Source organism: Coregonus clupeaformis, chromosome 4, assembly GCF_020615455.1.
Source record: "Coregonus clupeaformis isolate EN_2021a chromosome 4, ASM2061545v1, whole genome shotgun sequence".
Lineage (NCBI taxonomy): Eukaryota > Metazoa > Chordata > Actinopteri > Salmoniformes > Salmonidae > Coregonus > Coregonus clupeaformis.
Genome location: NC_059195.1, coordinates 9,044,654 through 9,065,790, shown reverse-complemented (window position 1 = coordinate 9,065,790; position 21,137 = coordinate 9,044,654). Strand labels below are relative to the sequence as shown.

At 43.4% G+C, this 21,137-nt stretch overlaps 1 protein-coding gene across 2 annotated transcripts in view; it reads left to right on the top strand.

The window, feature by feature from the left end:
- The window catches only part of stat1b (signal transducer and activator of transcription 1b), a 34,110-nt gene extending 13,256 nt beyond the window's left edge, over window positions 1-20,854 (top strand). Inside the window, exons 2-24 of one of the 2 annotated variants that reach the window (XM_041864245.1) lie at window positions 3,442-3,569; window positions 4,318-4,462; window positions 4,842-4,937; window positions 5,186-5,275; window positions 5,476-5,554; window positions 5,801-5,910; window positions 6,012-6,163; window positions 6,329-6,487; window positions 7,071-7,163; window positions 7,404-7,463; window positions 7,630-7,659; window positions 7,753-7,843; window positions 11,835-11,876; window positions 11,988-12,071; window positions 12,270-12,368; window positions 12,675-12,810; window positions 13,180-13,235; window positions 13,322-13,413; window positions 13,574-13,713; window positions 14,389-14,574; window positions 14,952-15,027; window positions 15,724-15,820; window positions 19,443-20,854. In XM_041864245.1, the coding sequence (XP_041720179.1) occupies window positions 3,442-3,569; window positions 4,318-4,462; window positions 4,842-4,937; window positions 5,186-5,275; window positions 5,476-5,554; window positions 5,801-5,910; window positions 6,012-6,163; window positions 6,329-6,487; window positions 7,071-7,163; window positions 7,404-7,463; window positions 7,630-7,659; window positions 7,753-7,843; window positions 11,835-11,876; window positions 11,988-12,071; window positions 12,270-12,368; window positions 12,675-12,810; window positions 13,180-13,235; window positions 13,322-13,413; window positions 13,574-13,713; window positions 14,389-14,574; window positions 14,952-15,027; window positions 15,724-15,820; window positions 19,443-19,466 (2,265 nt within the window). In that variant the 3' untranslated portion in view covers window positions 19,467-20,854. The remainder of the gene's footprint in view (window positions 1-3,441; window positions 3,570-4,317; window positions 4,463-4,841; window positions 4,938-5,185; window positions 5,276-5,475; window positions 5,555-5,800; window positions 5,911-6,011; window positions 6,164-6,328; window positions 6,488-7,070; window positions 7,164-7,403; window positions 7,464-7,629; window positions 7,660-7,752; window positions 7,844-11,834; window positions 11,877-11,987; window positions 12,072-12,269; window positions 12,369-12,674; window positions 12,811-13,179; window positions 13,236-13,321; window positions 13,414-13,573; window positions 13,714-14,388; window positions 14,575-14,951; window positions 15,028-15,723; window positions 15,821-19,442) is intronic. The other variant, XM_041864251.1, reaches the window with a different exon arrangement.
- The last annotated feature ends 283 nt before the right edge of the window (window positions 20,855-21,137 follow it).

The following is a 21,137-nucleotide window of genomic DNA, read 5'->3' as shown; positions in this document are numbered from 1 at the left end:
GCAGAGTTGGAGAGCACACCTCTCTGTACTAATTGCTGATTGCCTAGGAGAGGTGAAACTAGGGCTGTGGCGGTCACAAAATGTTGTCAGCCGGTGATTGTCAAGCAAATAACTGTCAGTCTCACTGTAATTGACCGTTAATTAACATAAACACATTTAGCATCTCCTGGCTTCCACACATAGCCTAAAACCCACTGATGCAGACCTTTGGAACATCTACATTTTAGAAAGTCTAATAAATCCATGTAATATAGCCTACACTTTCACAATAAATCCATTATTTATTTTAGACAGGTCTAAAGAAACATAATATGAAGAAAATGTAGTCTATTTCAGAAGAACAGAATAGCTTACTCTGAGTTGTCCTTATGTTAGGTCCTGATCTGGCTATGCCATATGGCTGTGGGCTACACTAGCTCATTTAGCAGACAATATTTATATTATTTTATAAAATAGAAAGGATCATTTCTCCAAACGATTTGAGGGAGTGTGCACATGCGGCTATTCTGTGTTGAGCGGTTAACAAAGAAATAGGTTCTCCTGTATGCTTAATTTAGAGTTACAGTTGAAGTCAGGAGTTTACATACACCTTTGCCAAATACCTTTAAACTCAGTTTTTCACAATTCCTGACATTTAATCCTTGTAAAAATTCCCTGTCTTAGGTCAGTTAGGATAACCACTTTATTTTAAGAATGTGAAATGTCAGAATAATAGTAGAGAGAATGATTTATTTCAGATTTTATTTATTTCATCACATTCCCAGTGGGTTAGAAGTTTACATACACTCAATTAGTATTTGGTAGCATTGCCTTTAAATTGTTTAACTTGGGTCAAACGTTTCGGGTAGCCTTCCACAAGCTTCCAACAATAAGTTGGGTGAATTTTGGCCCATTCCTCCAGACAGAGCTGGTGTAACTGAGTCAGGTTTGTAGGCCTCCTTGCTTGCACACGCTTTTTCAGTTCTGCCCACACATTTTCTATAGGATTGAGGTCACGGCTTTGTGATGGCCACTCCAATACCTTGACTTTGTTGTCCTTAAGCCATTTTGCCACAACTTTGGAAGTATGCTTGGGGTCATTGTCCATTTGGAAGACCCATTTGAGACCAAGCTTTAACTTCCTGACTGATGTCTTGAGATGTTGCTTCAATATATCCACATAATTGTCCTTCCTCATGATGCCATCTATTTTGTGAAGTGCACCAGTCCCTCCTGCAGCAAAGCACACCCACAGCATGATGCTGCCACCCCTGTGCTTCACGGTTGGGATGGTGTTCTTCGGCTTGCAAGCAACCCCCTTTTTCCTCCAAACATAATGATGGTCATTATGGCCAAACAGTTCTATTTTTGTTTCATCAGACCAGAGGACATTTCTCCAAAAAGTACGATCTTTGTCCCCATGTGCAGTTGCAAACCGTAGTCTGGCTTTTTTATGGCGGTTTTGGAGCAGTTGCTTCTTCCTTGCTGAGCGGCCTTTCAGGTAATGTCGATATAGGACTCGTTTTACTGTGGATATAGATACTTTTGTAACTGTTTCCTCCAGCATCTTCACAAGGTCCTTTGCTGTTGTTCTGGGATTGATTTGCACTTTCCGCACCAAAGTACGTTCATCTCTAGGAGACAGAACGCGTCTCCTTCCTGAGCGGTATGACGGCTGCGTGGTCCCATGGTGTTTATACTTGCATACTATTGTTTGTACAGATGAACGTGGTACCTTCAGGCATTTGGAAATTGCTCCCAAGGATGACTTGTGGAGGTCTTCAATTATTTTTCTGAGGTCTTGGTTGATTTCTTTTTTCATCATTTTCCCATGATGTCAAGCAAAGAGGCACTGAGTTTGAAGGTAGGCCTTGAAATACATCCACAGGTGCACCTCCAATTGACTCAAATGACACAATCTTCTGGAATTTTCCAAGCTGTTTAAAGGCACAGTCAACTTAGTGTATGTAAACTTCTGACCCACTGGAATTGTGATACAGTGAATTATAAGTGAAATAATCTGTCTGTAAACAATTGTTGGACAAATTACTTGTGTCATGCACAAAGTAGATGTCCTAACAGTCTTGCCAAAACTATAGTTTGTTAACAAGAAATTTGTGGAGTTGTTGAAAAACAAGTTTTAATGACTCCAACCTAAGACTTCAACTGTATTAATGTAACTTTAGTTCTACAAACGTTGGGCTATATGTTTAGATTTGTAATACATTGTAAGGCTGCATGATGCGACTCTAATGATGATTTGAAAAAAGTCGCTTGAAAGGCATGAGTTCTGCTTTGTTTTTTGCGCAAGGCTGTACACACTTCGTAAGTCTCTCATTCACAATTTGAGAAGCACTTAATTATGCTTTGAATTTCCCAGCGGCATCCCCTTTGTGTGGCCATAATGCACCCTAAAAAAAGCAATGCCTTTTGCAGCCCCTTCTCCCTGAGTGCTGCCTGCTCCGAACCACTTCTCACTCACACAGCTCTCCATCACGTGATCTGGTCTTTCTCACAGGCTACAAGTGAAGACATACACATCGGGGACGCAACTGCTCGCATCCTTATCCAATTCCGAGTTGCATATTGAAGATATTGGAAGAACTGTCCACATTTACTTTTCGTAAGCCAATAAGATGATTAGGCCTAACGATCAGCAAAAGCACTAGCCTATGTCAATCTACTATCCCTATAGTACAAAGGTTGACCTATTATATTCTGTGCGAGAAATATATATTCCCAACATAGTCTGGGACAGTTGTGAGATGTGATAAATCCCAAATTACATCACATTTCTACTCCATCAGTCTACACGGGACATGCAGCTGTACAAATCAATATGTGATATTTCAGGAAAGAAATGCACTTAAATTGGATTTCAGCCTACATACCCTCGTTTAATTAAACTATACCCATTCACTGAGTTACACAGAATATAATAAAAAGAGAATGTCACATAAAAACCTATTCGGACAGGATCCTGTTAAGCAACTTTGGTGTTACCCAGCAGTAGCCTACTATAGAGCAGCTGCCTCTCTTCCTCAACCCTCCAAAGACTAAAGAAGCTGACCAGTAGTATGTCTGAGTTCTCAGTTCAGTTTTCAATTCAGGAAGTAAATTGAAATTCAATTCATGATAAAACAATTACCCATTGTTTTCTGTGAGGATTTTCAGACGTGAAAACCGAACTGAGCCCAACCCTGGTGTACATGGCTGTAGTCATCCATGGACGTGGTGATGATTTGATCACAGCATCTGAAAGTAAGCACAGTTTTACCTGTGCAAAGGATTACAATGCAGCCTGTATATGCGCTTGGCGATAAATATGGGATGCGACAGTTAGTAGGCTACGTACTGTGCTGTGTTTCCCACTATACTGGTTATCCTCTGACCTCCATACTGAGGTGCCTATGGAATGATACAGGAAAACACTGATTGCCATTCCCTGTCCCTGGTTCCTAGATGGCCCAGTGGTTCCAGCTGCAGCAGCTAGACTCCAAGTACCTGGAGCAGGTGGACCAGCTGTATGATGATACTTTCCCTATGGAGATCCGCCAGTACCTCAGTGCCTGGATAGAGAGCCTTGACTGGTGAGTGAGCTGCAGTAAGCAACAGACTAACATGGGGTGTGTAGGTTACATAGTCAGTATGTGTAGATCCGTTCGAAGGCTGTGGTGTAACTGCTCTCATGATTTAATGTGCTTTGTTTGGGCTTGTTTATCTAGATCTAGATCTAGAAAGCCTGTGCCAACTACTGTAATAAGAAAACAGAAAGTTAAAGTAACATGCTTGTAAAGGTTGTGGTCTACTTTAAATATTTGTTGTCGTTGGTGTAAGGTTGTTGAACTTTTTCACCTCACACCTTCTTAAATTACTGGGGGGAAAAAAGGTAATATCTTTCAGCCAGTCAGCGTGCCAGCATTTGGACTCTGGCCCTGCTCACTCTAGCTCTGAGTGGTTATAGCAAATGTGGCTGCTGACCAAGTTATCAGTGTGTTTTACTAGAAGTGTTTGGGCATGCATCCGCAATAACCACAAGTTAATTCCTATTATAAAATAATATTATGTGTGGGTGATTACTATGTGTGGTGGTGATGAAGATACTAAAAGTCCTGGACTGAGATTCATCCGTACCATTCTTGCCTGACAGCCTGTAGCGAGTCAGAACCAAGTATATCACCATTCAGTCACTAGCAGGTGAGGGCTCAGAAGCCAACCGCTCAGATGGCTCCAGCTAGTCGTTTTTGCAATTACAGTGCTCCGTGGGCTGGTTGCTTTCATTTCAAAGGATGACAATCATTTTCAAAGTCCTCGCCCCTTTTGGTTGACCACCTGCAGGGACATGATGGCCAACAGCGTTTCCCTTGCGACGGTCCGTTTCCATGACCTCCTAGCCCAGTTGGACGATCAGCACAGCCGCTTCGCCCTGGAGAACAACTTCCTGTTGCAACACAATATACGCAAGATTAAACGCAACCTGCAGGTAAGGCCAGGGTCAAACTCTGCATTCATTTGTAAGGACTGACATAGACTTATAAGGGAAACACTCAGGCACTGAGTATTGTTCCATTAGACTGGTGTTTTGATTCATAAAAGAAAGAATGCTACTCTGAAGATTTGTTTTAATGTCAAATCAGGGCCAATAAGGATTAAGGGCTTCAACAATGTTTGAAGCTGATGTAATGAGTCAGCCGTCCTAATCAGAATAAGGTTTAACAACCTTAGGTTCTTTAAGCCATTAAGTAACCATTGTATTGTTTGAGTTTAAGAGCAGGAAAGAACAGTGGTCCTGGAACGCATCCTTGAGGAACACCAAAGTCAACTTTAAATTGTAAAAAGTAAAGTTGAGTAACTCTTCCCAGGACCACTTCCAGGAAGACCCTTTGCACATGGCCATGATCATCTGTAATTGTCTGAAAGAGGAGAAGAAGATCCTGGCCTCCATCATCAAAAAAGAGGTGAGACACTGATCTTGTCTTTTGCATACTGCTTTATGATGCATCCTCCTAGAAAAGTTGCTATTGCATGGAGAATTTAGCAATGAACTGTAATATTTCAGCACATTTCTTGCAGCATAGATATAAAAAAAGGGTTAAACTGCCTTTGATATTGTATTTGTATGTTCAGTTATTGCTGCAACGGAAGGAGCATTTCAGTGTGACCTGAGTGTAAAACCAGACCAAATGTATGTGAATGTTTTTGTGAGGATAATGTGGGGTCCACACCGAACAACATGGTGTTGGAGAAACAGAAGGAGCTGGACAACAACGTTAAAGACCTGAGGAACCGAGTTCAGGTGCGCTCAATTGAACATTACCATGTGCCATTGGTTATGTGGATTTATTATCATGCACCCTACCACGACACCGCCCATTGTCTTGTCATTCTACATGAACAATAACCAGTTGAACAGCCTACGAAAGGGGTAGAAAATGTTTTTCACAAACACCATCATGAGTCATGACCATTAAACTGTGTGATTTCTGTCCTCTTCAGAGTGCAGAGAATGAGATTAAGTCACTGGAGGAACTACAGGATGAACACGACTTTAAAAAGAAGACCCTGCAGAGCCAAGGTACTGTAGGAGTTAACCTGGTCCTAGTCTCTTTCAATAGCCTGGGTCTGGGACACAAGACTAGATTGGTCCCAGATCTGTATATGCTTTAGCCAATGTGAAGGCACTGTAAAACATACCGCACTCCTACTGTACTAAAATTAGTTTCCAGGCTGAAGCAACTGTGCTGTGAAGTTCCAGATGTTTATTTTACTATCGTATTGTGAATGCTTAACGCTATATAAATGGTGATTCTGTCATTGTCAGTGGAACAAGAGGTGAATGGGATGGCACAGTCACTTGCGGTACGGAAAGAGATCCGTGAAGAGGAGATGGTCATCAGAGCGATGTTCATCAAACTCAACATAACCAGAGAGGTAGGTATGAGTGTGTGTGTGTGTGTGTGTGTGTGTGTGTGCTTGCATGAGTGTGTACACTGTATGATTAGACTGTGATGTTTGTTTCTCCCAACCTCTAGGTGGTGGTGCATCAGATTGCTGACATCCTGTGCTTGGCCGAGCAGATCCAGTTCACCCTGGTGACAGTGGAGGTACCTGAGTGGAAGCACAGACAGCAGATAGCTTGCATCGGTGGTCCGCCTAACGCCTGTTTGGACCAGCTACAAATCTGGTCAGCCCTGCCTCTAAGTCCATCTTAGCTTTGGCCCCTAGCCCTAGGCCTAGTTCATATCCTAACCCTTACATTAAACCTTGTTCAAATACCTTCAGCAGCAATATTTTCAACCATCATTCACTGTGTGTATTTGTGTGTGTGTTTGTCTGCGTCTGTATGCAGGTTCACTGCGGTGGCAGAGGGCTTACAGCAGGTGCGTCAGCAGCTGAAGAAGCTCCAGGAGCTGGAACAGAAGTACACGTACGAGAATGACCCCATCACTCAGGGCAAAAGCGCTCTGGAGGAACGCGCTCTCGCCCTGTTCAAGTACCTCATTGTCAAGTGAGACCGCTCTATGTCACCTACTGTATGTCTATGTTCCTGTAGGGATCACATACACATACTAAACATGTATGCACTCACTGTATGATAGGTAACTTAGCCTGAGACCTGAAGACTTGAGTTAGCTCCCAGCGTTAATGTCTAGACTCTAGGCTCTGTTCCCCGACTGGCGGCCCGCAGGTGGTTTTATTTGAAAAATACATAATTGTCATTGTTGGACATACAAAAGACTGTAAAAACACCATGAAATCAGCTCCAAGTTATTATAATTTTTGAAATCTGTTCACAAGTATTCCCACACATAATAGAGAGACACGTGATCATATACAAATGTAAGCAAGGTTTAAAATGATTATATTTTTGTCAAATATTATATCTGTTTGGGCTTCTTGCGGTCAGTTAGTAGTCTACAAATTATTTGTAATTATGTTCCGCCCCAATCCCCCCCCCCCCCCCCCCCCACCCCCACCCGACTGTCCACTCAAGAAAAATGGAGCTGAAGTTGATGATCCCTGCTCTAGGCTTTAGTGGAGTGCCATAAGAGGATGTTTGACATAATGTTTTTGTGGTGTCTGTCTTTTAGTTCTATTGTGGTAGAGAGACAGCCCTGTATGCCCACTCACCCTCAAAGACCCATGGTGCTGAAGACTGGGGTGCAGTTCACTGTCAAAATCAGGTGAGGGCACCAGCGCTACACACTCCAAACTCAATGTGCAATACTGTATTGACTAGTAGCTAGTAGAAGCCTGCAAACCCAGATGAGAGTTGGTTAGCCATCCGTGCTGTAACTCCTCAATTAAGACCCACACCTAAATACTACACTCTTTCATCCACATTAGTTCCTGATAGTCATTTGGCTTGCATTGTGATTACTTTATTGGTATCATAATACTCTTGCACCCGATATTATCCCCAGACTCCTGGTGAAGCTCCAGGAGTTCAACTACCAGCTCAAAGTCAATGCTGTGTTTGACAAGTAAGTGAATGAGAAGTACGTACCAGAGCCATATACATACACACACGTGTACACATATGGTTTTGGGAACTGCTTAATGTTATATTTCATACATTGTATTACATTATTATATTTTATCAATGGCAAGATTCAAAATTTCAGTCACTGATGTATTGGATTTCTTTAGGGACGTCACTGAGAGGAACACAGTGAGAGGGTATGAAATGTTTTGGTCTCTGTTATCTAACTTAAACCTGAAGTAGCCTAGTTAGTAGTCATTACATTTCCTCTGATTTGATGTCATTTCCAGGGTCCGGAAATTCAACATCTTGGGAACCAACACTAAGGTTATGAACATGGAGGAGTCCAATGGAAGCTTGGCAGCGGAATTCAGACACCTGGTATGAACTGGCACATTCAGATGTTATACTGTACATTGTACATATGATATACTGTACATCAGGGTTCCCCAATAGGTGTCCCGCTCCCAGGTTTTCTGAGCATTAAAGACTGTAAAATCACCCGGAAATAGATCAAAGGGATTTTGTTTTAGGAAATCTGTTCCCAAGTATAAGTAGGGAGATGTGTCTGATAGTATCATAATGTAATCAAGGTTTTAAATTATTATGTTTTTGGGCTTCTTGTGGTCAATTTGCAGTGTTCAAATTATTTATAATTATGTTCCGGCCCTCCCGACCATCCTCTCCAGAAATAATCACCCCCCAGCTGAATGTAATTGAGGACCCCTGCTGTACATCAATGATGATAGCGTCATATACTGTTCATATTGTAATGACTAGGGTTGCAAAGCTACCGGTAATTTACCAAAGGTAATCTATGGCAAGCTATGGTAACTTTGGTAATTTATACTTTAGTAACTTTCCAATTGTTTATTCATATATAGTATTAAAAAAAGATGTCTGATGTCTGTGTCCATATTGTCCATGAGTTTCTAGTGGATAGACCATATGGTTCAAGAGAAAATAGCCTAATTAATGAAAAAAGCATCTAATCAAAAATTGCATTATTTTCAATTAACTCTGCAACTTTTCCAACTATTAGCTTTTTTCACAACTGCCACCAGTTTGGCGACAAAACATTTACAACAATGACATATTGACTTACAGGGGTGTCATGCACCCCAAAAATTGGAGTGGGCACAAACTATGCACCCAGTCTGTAAGTTAGAGAATTTTTCAAACACCTAAAGCAGCTTTTTCCTGCAATTCAGAGTCATAATCATTATGCTTAATTCTATGTTTAAAAAATATGTATAGTTTTCTGCGTATCTAAGCATACCTCTTGAGCTGTGTGTATCCTCCTGACTGGTGGTTATTTATTAAAATATGCTTCTATGCATCTCTGCAAAAATCTGGGTAAAAGATTGAAAGGAATGTGAGTCTTATTCAGTACATTTAGTTATTGCTTGCTTTTCTAAAGTCTACCAACCTTGCCAGCAGGAATGCCAGCTACGATAGTTAGACAAGCTAGCTACTCGTACTTGATTGATATCCTGAAATGGCTTCTTGGTAGCTACAGTGAGGGAAAAAAGTATTTGATCCCCTGCTGATTTTGTATGTTTGCCCACTGACAAAGACATGATCAGTCTATAATTTTAATGGTAGGTTTATTTGAACAGTGAGAGACAGAATAACAACAACAAAATCCAGAAGAACGCATGTCAAACATTTTATAAATTAATTTGCATTTTAATGAGGGAAATAAGTATTTGACCCCTCTGCAAAACATGACTTAGTACTTGGTGGCAAAACCCTTGTTGGCAATCATAGAGGTCAGACGTTTCTTGTAGTTGGCCACCAGGTTTGCACACATCTCAGGAGGGATTTTGTTCCACTCCTCTTTGCAGATCTTCTCCAAGTCATTAAGGTTTCAAGGCTGACGTTTGGCAACTCGAATCTTCAGCTCCCTCCACAGATTTTCTATGGGATTAAGGTCTGGAGACTGGCTAGGCCACTCCAGGACCTTTAATGTGCTTCTTCTTGAGCCACTCCTTTGTTGCCTTGGCCGTGTGTTTTGGGTCATTGTCATGCTAGAATACCCATCCACGAAGCATTTTCAATGCCCTGGCTGAGGGAAGGAGGTTCTCACCCAAGATATGACGGTACATGGCCCTGTCCATCGTCCCTTTGATGCGGTGAAGTTGTCCTGTCCCCTTAGCAGAAAAACACCCCCAAAGCATAATGTTTCCACCTCCATGTTTGACGGTGGGGATGGTGTTCTTGGGGTCATAGGCAGCATTCCTCCTCCTCCAAACACGGCGAGTTGAGTTGATGCCAAAGAGCTCCATTTTGGTCTCATCTGACCACAACACTTTCACCCAGGTCTCCTCTGAATCATTCAGATGTTCATTGGCAAACTTCAGACGGGCCTGTATATGTGCTTTCTTGAGCAGGGGGACCTTGCGGGCGCTGCAGGATTTCAGTCCTTCACGGCGTAGTGTGTTACCAATTGTTTTCTTGGTGACTATGGTCCCAGCTGCCTTGAGATCATTGACAAGATCCTCCCGTGTAGTTCTGGGCTGATTCCTCACCGTTCTCATGATCATTGCAACTCCACGAGATGAGATCTTGCATGGAGCCCCAGGCCGAGGGGAGATTGACAGTTCTTTTGTGTTTCTTCCATTTGCGAATAATCGCACCAACTGTTGTCACCTTCTCACCAAGCTGCTTGGCGATGGTCTTGTATCCCATTCCAGCCTTGTGTAGGTCTACAATCTTGTCCCTGACATCCTTGGAGAGCTCTTTGATCTTGGCCATGGTGGAGAGTTTGGAATCTGATTGATTGATTGCTTCTGTGGACAGGTGTCTTTTATACAGGTAACAAACTGAGATTAGGAGCACTCCCTTTAAGAGTGTGCTCCTAATCTCAGCTCGATACCTGTATAAAAACACCTGGGAGCCAGAAATCTTTCTGATTGAGAGGGGGTCAAATACTTATTTCCCTCATTAAAATGCAAATCAATTTATAACATTTTTGACATGCGTTTTTCTGGATTTTTTTGTTGTTATTCTGTCTCTCACTGTTCAAATAAACCTACCATTAAAATTATAGACTGATCATTTCTTTGTCAGTGGGCAAACGTACAAAATCAGCAGGGGATCAAATACTTTTTTCCTTCACTGTAGTTATGAGGTTTGGAGATTGGGAACCTATCTGGGCTAGCGAAAGCCAACTACCTAAAATTGCTAAATGGCTAGTACTATTACAAATGTATAAATATTTTTTAAACATGACAAATCTGAGGGGACACATGCCCCTGTGCCCCATATGGGCATGACGCCTCTGTTGACAAAATAAGATAAATACAAGTGTAAACAAATAAATAAAAGGATATTTCAAGCTGAAACCCTCATTAAACACCAATGGTATTCACTTAGTAGATGGTTTATATTAAGGATAATGTTTAATCTTATTTTATATATTTTACATGTGATAAGGCCACAGAGAGGGCCAAAGATAATTAAAGACATCTGTGATAATCTGAAGTACCTATAAATGGTCACTAGATGTCATCTTATAAAATAAAATAAAACCTTGAAAGTTACCAAAATTCGGGTAAATTTAGAAAGTTTCCAGCTGGGGTTGGAACCGGTTCAGGGAATAAAACCGAAAACCGAACAAGAACGGTTATTTTCAAATCTTGAGAATCGGTTAATAATGTTATTTTTAGTTCCAAAAATATTCCTAATGTCTAGTGTACTGTATAGTTCTGTAATTCGGGGAAGTTATAATGCTAGTAATAGCCTGAAAATACATTCCAATTCACGTTTATGTCAAGATGTGCAGCGCTTCAAGCCAAGCCCCCTCCATGTCCACCCCTCTCTTGCTCTCTCCCCACCTGTGAAATTTCAGTCGCATCTCATGCCTGCACTTATCTGACCAATTAAACATGTAAACAACTATTTTATCCGTTCCACAACAAGCTGCTCTATCGGCGTTAATTAAATTAATGAGCTAAATGTAAAAACAATGTTGATTTCATAGGAAGAAATAAAGGATGAAAAGGAACTATATGAACCTTTACTTTTTTTTGGTTCTAACAGGTTCAGAACTTTATTTTCTGGATGGAACACCAGAACGGAACATAAATAAATAGGGATTCTACTCGGAACGGCCATTGGAAAATTATTTAGATTCCAACTAATATATTACTAATTTCTGTAATATACTGTCCCTTTGCAACCCTAGTAATGACGCTAGCCTTCATAAGAGCATTATGAAAGTGGGTTGATGTTAGCATTCTTGCTTGGGTCGCCGATTGCTGTAACAGTATATCATGTGTGTGCTGTTCAGAACCGTTTTTAAGTTTTGTTGTTGTTCTTCTTCTTCTTTTGGTTACTTTACATGATTTACAACTATTTTCTTCCCCAGCAACTAAAGGAACAGAAAGTTACAGGCAACAGATCAAATGAGGTAAGGAAAGCACATCAGGTGTGAGGATGATTGTGATGTATAAAACTAATGTAAAGTCATAGTAATACATATTCTATTTTCAAATTGATGTACGTCTGTGTGTCGACTCAGGGTCCTCTCATAGTGACGGAGGAGCTCCACTCTATTAGCTTTGAGACTCAACTCTGTCAGCCAGGACTCCAGGTCGAACTAGAGGTCAGAACAACAGTAACTAATCTGTAGAGCTTTAAAAAAGACATAGTATACACTATTGTCATGGAATAAATATTTGTTAGTAATACACACCAAGGAACCTGACTGTCTGTACTGATGTTTCTCTCTGACTTCCCCTGTGTGTGTGTGTGTGTGTGTGTGTGTGTGTGTGTGTGTGTGTGTGTGTGTGTGTGGATCCAGACAATGTCCCTGCCCATTGTGGTCATCTCCAACATTAGCCAGCTGCCCAGCGCCTGGGCCTCTGTCATGTGGTACAACATGCTGACGAGTGAGTCCAAGGTACAACCCCTCTTACCTACCCTTCTCATTCAAGACTAAATCCTCACTTGACATATGCATAGCTACAGTATCTATCTATCTAGTTACTCAGATTCTGCCCTCTGAGAACTACAGTAACTTTTGTTCTTTTAACTGCCTCCTTACTTCCGTCATGTGATCCAGACTGGACAGGTGTAATCCAGGGGGATCCAACTCCTGGTCCTGGAGAGCCAGCTGGTGTGCAGGCTTTTGTTCCACCCCAGCACTAACACACCTCTTCCAAACTATCAACTTATCATCTCCATCCCTCTCTCTCCTCCTCCTCAGAATCTGTCGTTCTTCCTGAGCCCTCCTCAGGCCACCTGGAGCCAGTTGTCAAAGGTGCTGAGCTGGCAGTTCTCCTCCGTAACCAAGCGAGGCCTCAATGACGAGCAGCTGAGCATGCTGGGAGACAAGCTCCTGGGTGAGTCTTATTGTGACTTGGCGTGGTTTTGTGCCACGACACAGCCACAGCAAACCCATCTGTGATATAAAGGTGCCCTAGTTGGTTATAAAAGTTGGCTATACATACAGTATGTGAGGAGGCCATTAGTTTTTCTCGACACACATATCTGGCAAGCGAGTCTAGGTGACCAACTAATTTGGCCAACTAATCCCAGATAAAGGCTAACAATGCAAATGTTGCTTAAGATCTATTCACCATATCAAAAGGTTCACCATATCAAAAGGTGCATAAACAGCTTATGCCCTATGTCATGTAATGCTCATAACGGTGTTAGCTAAGGTCGTTCCATTAAAGTGAACCAATAATAATACGAAATTCCTGTGACAGGTCGAGAGGCAGCGGGAAACCCTAATGGGCTCATCCCCTGGACCAAGTTCTGCAAGGTGTGCATCTCACTGGAAGTTTGGTGTTTTAGCCAACCCCTGTGTTTACTTTGGGCTGTGTATTGAGTGTGTCTTTACCTGAGCAGAATGTGAATGAGAAGAGCTTTCCATTCTGGCTGTGGATCGAGGGAATACTGGACCTGATCAAGAAACACCTGCTGTGTCTGTGGAATGATGGGTAAAAGCCTTTGAGTCAGCATTGCCCCAGCAAAGCCCATTCAGTCTAAAACATCTCTCCAACTCACAACTCACATTACTTCAGTATGCCTAGGTATACATTACTTTTTTGAAAAGTTACTTTATTGTGCTATAATCCACTACATCTCTATGGGCTATAGGTGTATCATGGGCTTCGTTAGTAAGGAGAGAGAGAAGGCCCTGCTGAAGGACAAGGAGCCTGGGACTTTCCTGCTGCGCTTCAGCGAGAGCAGCCGGGAGGGAGCCATTACCTTCACCTGGGTCGAGGGCTCCAATAACGGTGTGTGTGTGTGTGTGTGAGTGCGTGTGTGCATGTGTGTGTTTGTAGCTTTGTAGTTTTGTAGCTGTAGATGAAGGGGAGGTGACAGGTTAAATAATGATTTTTAAGCCTTGAGACAATTGAGGACATGGATTGTGTATGTGCCATTCAGAGGGTGAATGGGCAAGACAATAGATTTAACTGGCTTTGAACGGGGTATTAGGTGTCAGGCGTTCCAGTTTGTGTCAAGAAATGCAACGCTGCCGGGATTTTCACGCACAACAGTTTCCCGTGTGTATCTAGAATGGTCCACCACCCAAAGGATATCCAGCCAACTTGACACAACTGTGGGAAGCATTGGAATCAACAAGGGCCAGCATCCCTGTGGAACACTTTCAACACCTTGTAGAGTCCATGCCCCAATGAATTGAGGCTTTTCTGGGGGGCAAAAGGGGGGGAGGGGTGCAACTAAATATTAGGAAGGTGTTCCTAATGTTTGGTATACTCAGTATGTACCCATGTACATACAAAAATATATATATTTTAATTGTTTTTACACATTATGAGTATGTGTCTATACATCTGTCTCCTTGTATATGTGTTTCTGTTTGTATTATTTTACCAGGTAAGCTGACTGAGAACACATTCTCATCACATTGTGTATGTGTGCATTTATGTATATCTATGAACATATAGACGTCCATTTCCACTCGGTGGAGCCCTACACTAAGAAGGAGCTGGTCGCCGTCTCTTTCCCTGACATCCTCCGCAACTACAAGGTGATGGCTGCCGAGAACATCCCTGAGAACCCACTGCTCTACCTCTACCCCAACATCCCCAAAGACAGCGCCCTCACACGCTACTACAGCCGCCCCACAGAAGGTAACTAACAAGTTGATAGAAATGTATATATGTTGAGGAAAGATTGAGTAGTTGAAAAGGTACAAATGGTGTTGAAGACTTCAATTCCAGTCAAAGCTATTATACACAATATTCACTGCATAGCATACTTTTCATATTTTGTTGTGCCACACCATTTTCCCCATTGAAATACTGACCACTGGTAATGGCTTTCCACAGGAGGTTGGGGAGGCGAGGAAGGCTCATAATAATGGGTGGAATGGAGTGTGTGATGTTTGATACCATTCCATTCACTCCGTTCCAGCCATTACTATGAACCAGTACTCCCCAATTAAGGTGCCACCTGTGTTTGGTTCTGATGATAACCTCTAGACGTTTATAACCTTTGACCTCCTCAGCTGTTGAGCCAATGGAGTTGGAGAGTGCCTCTGAGGCTGGCTACATTAAGACGGAGCTCATCTCTGTGTCTGAAGTGTAAGTGTGATTCTTGTTATGAAACACCTTTTACTGTTTTTATAGGCTTTCATTGATTTAAGATACACCCAACAGAGAACACACACAGCCCAAAGTACAAGTAAAGGTCAAATGAAAGGTGTAAGTCTCTTGTTATGTCAGTCACTGACAGTCACTCACCCATGTCAGCAAAAATATTTTTAGATTGGTAAATTAGTCTAGCCAACTATCTCACTTGTAGTAATCATGGTTGAAATACCGACCGTGGGGCCCCCATTGATTGATTGTCACTCTCACTCAGATATATTAAAAACTGCAAACATTTCTGTCGGCCCCATGGCAAAATTAGTAGAAATACATGAAATTAATCTTCTTTCCGCCTGATGGCAAAATATGTAGAATTACAGGCAATTAACTCTTTCTCTCCGCTGGGGGCCGGTTCTGACTGCATGTGTGGGTATGGATGTGGGTACACAGACCCACGAGTCACTGCGGCCCCTCATGAGGAGTTCAGATTTTTTGCGGCCCCGATCCTGATCAAAGTTGCCCATCCCTGGTGTAAATTAACAATAATAAAACAATGCCAAATGACCTCTAATTTTTGCCTAGATTTGAGTTTTTTATTTATTACATTTTTATTTATTTTAGTTATTCATGTCTAAAGTTGATATTTTCTCCTGATTGTGTAGCTGTTGGTTGCGTTCTGTTTCTCCTCAGCCACCCCTCCAGACTACAGGACACCATGCTGCCCATGAGTCCTGAAGTGTATGGAGAGCTGACCAGAATTATTAACCCTGCTGAGATTGACAATGTGGTAGGTTACAGCCAGACAGCACCTGCCACACACACAGATTGGAGACACTGTGGTAGGTTTTAGCCAGACAGCACCAGCCGCACACAAATTAGAGATACTGTGGTATGTTAGACAGCCAGCAGTAACCACACATAGTGGTTGCGTTTGTCATGACTTCCTCCAAAGCTGCCTCCTCTCCTTGTTCGGGCAGGCTTCGGCGTTCGTCGTCACCGGCCTTCTAGCCGCTGCCGCTCCTCATCTCATCATTCCATTTGTTTTGTCTTGGTTATTACACACACCTGGTTCATATCCCCTCATCAGTACCTGTATAAGTGTTCCCTCTGCCCCCTTGTCTTTGTGTGTGATTGTTTATTGTGGAGGATAGAGAAGCTTGGTGGAACTCCTTGTATTTTGTATCATCTGGATAATTCCCCGTGTGCCTTGTATTTTCCAGTGTGCCTGTTTTGCGCAGTGGAGTGTTTTGACGCATTACTGCGTAACTCTGTGTTTCGGAATAAATCCTGTTATTCTGTGACTCCTTCGAAATCACTCATCACAGAATCACACACCAAGACATGGAGGAGTCAGCAGGAGAGGAGCACATGCCTGGAGTCGTGGTGCGGGTCCGGGAGCATTCTACGATGCTAGCCAGCTTGGGAGAAGCGATGGATCGGGTTCTCCAGGTCGTCCAACGCCTGGATAGGAGAGGACCCGATCTTTCGGGACCAGCTGAGCGACCGGATCCAGCCACCCACACCCCAGCAACCAGAGGGATTCATATATCCCGACCAAAGGATTTTGACGGGACAGCTGCCCGCTGCCAGGGATTCATCCTGCAACTGGATCTATACTTCTCGACCATCAGCTCCATCGGCGTGGGAGAAGGTGTTCGCCCTCGTCTCCTGCCTCTTGGGGAAATCCTGTGGGCCAACACCAGTCTGGAGTGAAGGAGGAGCCGTGTTGGACAACTACGGGGAGTTCGCTCTCCTCTTCCGGGCAGTCTTCGATCACCCGCCTGAAGGTAGAGAGGCGGGCGAGCGGCTGGTCCACCTGAGGCAGGGGACGAGGACCGCGCAGGACTTAGCCCTGGAGTTTTGTACTCTAGCGGCTGGGTCCGGGTGGAACGAGCAGGCCCTCATTGACCATTTCCGGTGCCACCTGCGAGAGGACGTCCGAAGGGAGCTAGCATGCCTGGACACCACGTTGTCCTTCAATCAACTGGTGGACATGGCCATCCGGTTGGACAACCTGCTGGCTTCTAGAGGACGTCCTGGAAGGGGCCTGTCCGTTTCACCCCCCGCCCAACCCCGGATCACGAGATGATGAAGCTGGGTGGTGCGGCGATCCAGGAGAGCGGAGGACAACAGCGCCAGTGTCACTCTTGTGGCACGAGAGGACATTCTCTTGTACGCTGTAGTCAGCGTTCTTTTGGGTCTGGAGGAAGCAGGCAGGGCACTCTCGTGTCACCCCAGATATTGATCACCCACACTCATTCAGAGCCCTCTGCTACGCACTGTACCCTACACATCCACTTCCCTGATTACACGGTAGTTCCCCAGTGTAAGGCGCTGGTCGATTCAGGCGCAGCTGGGAACTCTATGGACAGGTCATTAGCACATAGTCTAGGTATTACATAGAGAGCAAGTCACCTTTTTTATTATTGAGTCTCCTGAATTCCCTGTTGCATTGGGTCTTCCCTGGTTAGCACTACACAACCCCACCTTTTCATGACCGCAGAGGGTTCTCACAGGGTGGTCGCGAGTGTCAGGGTAGGTGTCCGTTGGTGCAACGGCATTCCCCCCGAATACCTCGATTTGGCACACGCGTTTTCCAAAACGCAGGCGACCAAATTACCACCTCATCGGGCAGGAGAAATGATAAACCTCCGGGTAGACGCTGTGCCTCCCAGGAGTCATGTGTATCCCGTCGCAGGCTGAAACGGAGGCGATGGAGACATACGTCTCTGAGTCCCTGCACCAGGGGTTCATACGTCCCTCCACTTCGCCCTCCTCGAGTTTCTTTTTTGTGAAGAAAGACGGAGGTCTGCGCCCTTGCATAGATTACCGAGCACTGAATAAGGGGATAATACCTTATAGTTATCCTCTGCCCCTCATTCCATCTGTAAATCGAGTCAATGCATGGGGCGCGCTTCTTCACAAAATTAGATCTCCGGAGTGCGTACAACCTGGTGCGTGTCCGAGAGGGGGACGACTGGAAGACAGCATTCAGCACAACCACGGGGCATTACGAATACCTGGTGATGCCGTACGTCTTCAAGTCCTTTGTGAACGAGGTGGTTCGGGACATGCTTGGTCGCGATGTAGTGGTCTACATCGATGACATTCTGGTCTATTCCGCTATGCGTGCCGAGCATGTGTCCCTGGTTCACAAAGTGCTGGGCCGACTTTTGGAACATGACCTTTATGCCAAGGCAGAAACGTGTTTGTTTTTCCAAAAGTCTGTCTCCTTCCTCAGATACCACATTACCACCTCAGGTGTGGAGATGGAGGGAGATCGCATTTCAGCTGTGCGTAACTGGCCGACTCCAACCACGGTAAAGGAGGTGCAGCACTTTATTGGCTTTGGCAAGGTCGCAGCTCCCATCACATCTCTGTTGAAGGGTGGGCCGTCCCGGCTCCGCTGGACTGCTGAGGCTGACAGGGCCTTCTGTAACCTGAGGGTTCTGTTCACCTCAGCCCCGGTACTGGCCCATCCCGATCCATCATTACCGTTCGTGGTGGAGGTGGATGCGTCCAGAGGTAGGGATAGGGGCTGTCCTATCTCAACACTCTGGCACGCCACCCAAGCTCCGCCCCTGTGCCTTCTTCTCCAAGAAGCTCAGCCAGGCGGAGCAGAACTACGACGTTGGTGATCGGGAGCTGTTGGCTGTTGTCAGAGCCCTGACCGTGTGGAGGCACTGGCTCGAGGGGGCGAAACACCCTTTCCTCGTCTGGACGGACCACCGTAACCTGAAGTACATCCGGACAGTGAAGAGGCTGAACCCTCGCCAGGCCAGGTGGGCCCTATTCTTCACCCGGTTTGATTTTACAATATCTTACATCCCGGGTACGAAGAACGTGAAGGCAGACGCACTGTCACGGCTGTACGACACAGCGTTCCCCTGCTCAGCCGTTCCATGCATAAACCAATGGTTGCGTGCAACATCATCGATTGTGCCGTCCGGCACCAGATTGCTATAATATATGTGGTTAGTTGATACGTAAAATAATTATCTGGGTGTAGTAAGATCTGGCATGCGTCAGCAACGCCTGGGCAGAGGAATGCGACCCTTAGTGTGGTAGGTTAGAGACAGACAGCGCCAGCCACACACAGAGATGAGAACACATATCTATCTAATCATCATAAAACACAAAATGTGGAAAATATGTGAACATTTGAGAAGACAAGACAGCCCTGGGCTGAAATTTGAATGTAAGGTCCTGGCAAATCAGCTGTACTGCTGTCATAACTGAAGCATTTATTTCCAAATCTTTCATGCGAGGGTCGGGATAATTCAAGCATTTTCTATTTACTATGTGACTGTGCCGCTGTGTAACACACACAATCACAAAAGGGCATTATTCCACTATTGAGATGCAGCCCATTTATTTTCCCTGATCCTGTGATGTCTCTCTCCCTTCAGATGTGCACTCACTTCCCAAACTAATCAGCCCTCTTCAGGTGGTGCCCAGGAAAACTTGTGTAAGCTACCGAGCCGAGTACTGAAGACACCCCACAAAAAGGATGAAGTTTGCAATAGATTTGAAAACACAACCAAAACTGTACATATACATGTAGTTCTACGTTATCATTTTATGTACACGCATGAGATTTTGGGGCTTCGAGTCCAGCTGTTTGTAATAAGGAATGTCATTCTATGCTACTTGTATGACAGGGTAATATTTTGTATATGCATATGTAATGTGGAGAAAAAGAAAATCAAAAAAGGATGCAGAAAGCTGTTCTTCACTTTGTAATAGATCCCATTTTGTAGTAACTTATAATAAGGTGAAATGGTTAAGCTGTTCTGGGTCGTTCCACGAAATGAGTGCCCTTTAATATTTTAGTCAAATGTTGCACCAATATTGAATTTAAAAAAACCTGTTATATTAAATGAAGTGGCCTTTAATATAGACCACATGGAGACTTCAATAAATCAGATGTTTAATATGAATAAAGGCTTGCTAAAGTTCCAACCCTGTGTCAAGATTTTAACCCACTGAATCCCAACATTTCTCCAAGTTTCTCCAAGCCCTAGTTATTTTGTTCCTTTGACAGTCATTTCTGAAGAATCGTTTTTTCATGTGAATAGTGATTCATTTGCGTCTGTCCCTCATTTTAATAAACATAAACTGAACTCTAGTTTCAATATGGTGAAACTATTCCTTTTGCAATATTGCTTTCAAAAGAAACATTAAACATCTAATAGTCAAATCACTGAGTAAACGCAGGTGCGCTGGGATCTACTCTATTTTTGTAAATTTTCTGGTGATTTGTGGTGGAAAACTTAGCAGGTCGAGCATAACATGTCAACCCTGTTAGCCATAGATAGGCTAGAAATTATTTAACAATTAAATTTTTGGGGTGAAGCTTGCATACAATTGCCACACCCTGTAGCACACAAGCTGCAATTTCCCCTGTCACAAGGGGATTCATGGCTGATTTAAGAAGAAATCGTCAACCCTGGTACTTTATTTGCCACTTATAGTCTATTTTTTTATTTTTTTACCTCTTGAGATGGGAAAACATGTTTTATGAAGTTGAACATGTGCTCTTTATGACAGAATGTGAAAACTTTGTGCAATCAAATGTTTTCTTTGACCAAGTCACACAGAATTTGTGGAACAACCCTTATATGCAAAGTTGACTGCCTGGACTTCATTGTTTCAATTGAGGAAAAAGAAGAGCTCTCTCACATGCCTGAAAAGCTTTGCTTTATTTAACCTTGTTTATTAAAATATATTTATGTGTATATCCTGTGATGTGTGCAAACCTGGTGGCCAACTACAAGAGACGTCTGACCTCTGTGACTGCCAACAATGATTTTGCCACCAAGTACTAAGTCATGTTTAGCAGAGGGGTCAAATACTTATTTCCCTCATTAAAATGCAAATCAATTTATAACATTTTTGACATGCGTTTTTCTGGATTTTTTTGTTGTTATTCTGTCTCTCACTGTTCAAATAAACCTACCATTAAAATTATAGACTGATCATTTCTTTGTCAGTGGGCAAACGTACAAAATCAGCAGGGGATCAAATACTTTTTTCCCCTCACTGTATGCCTTAAAATAACAGAAAATGACAAGCATGTATGGCAATACATTCAGAACTGTCTT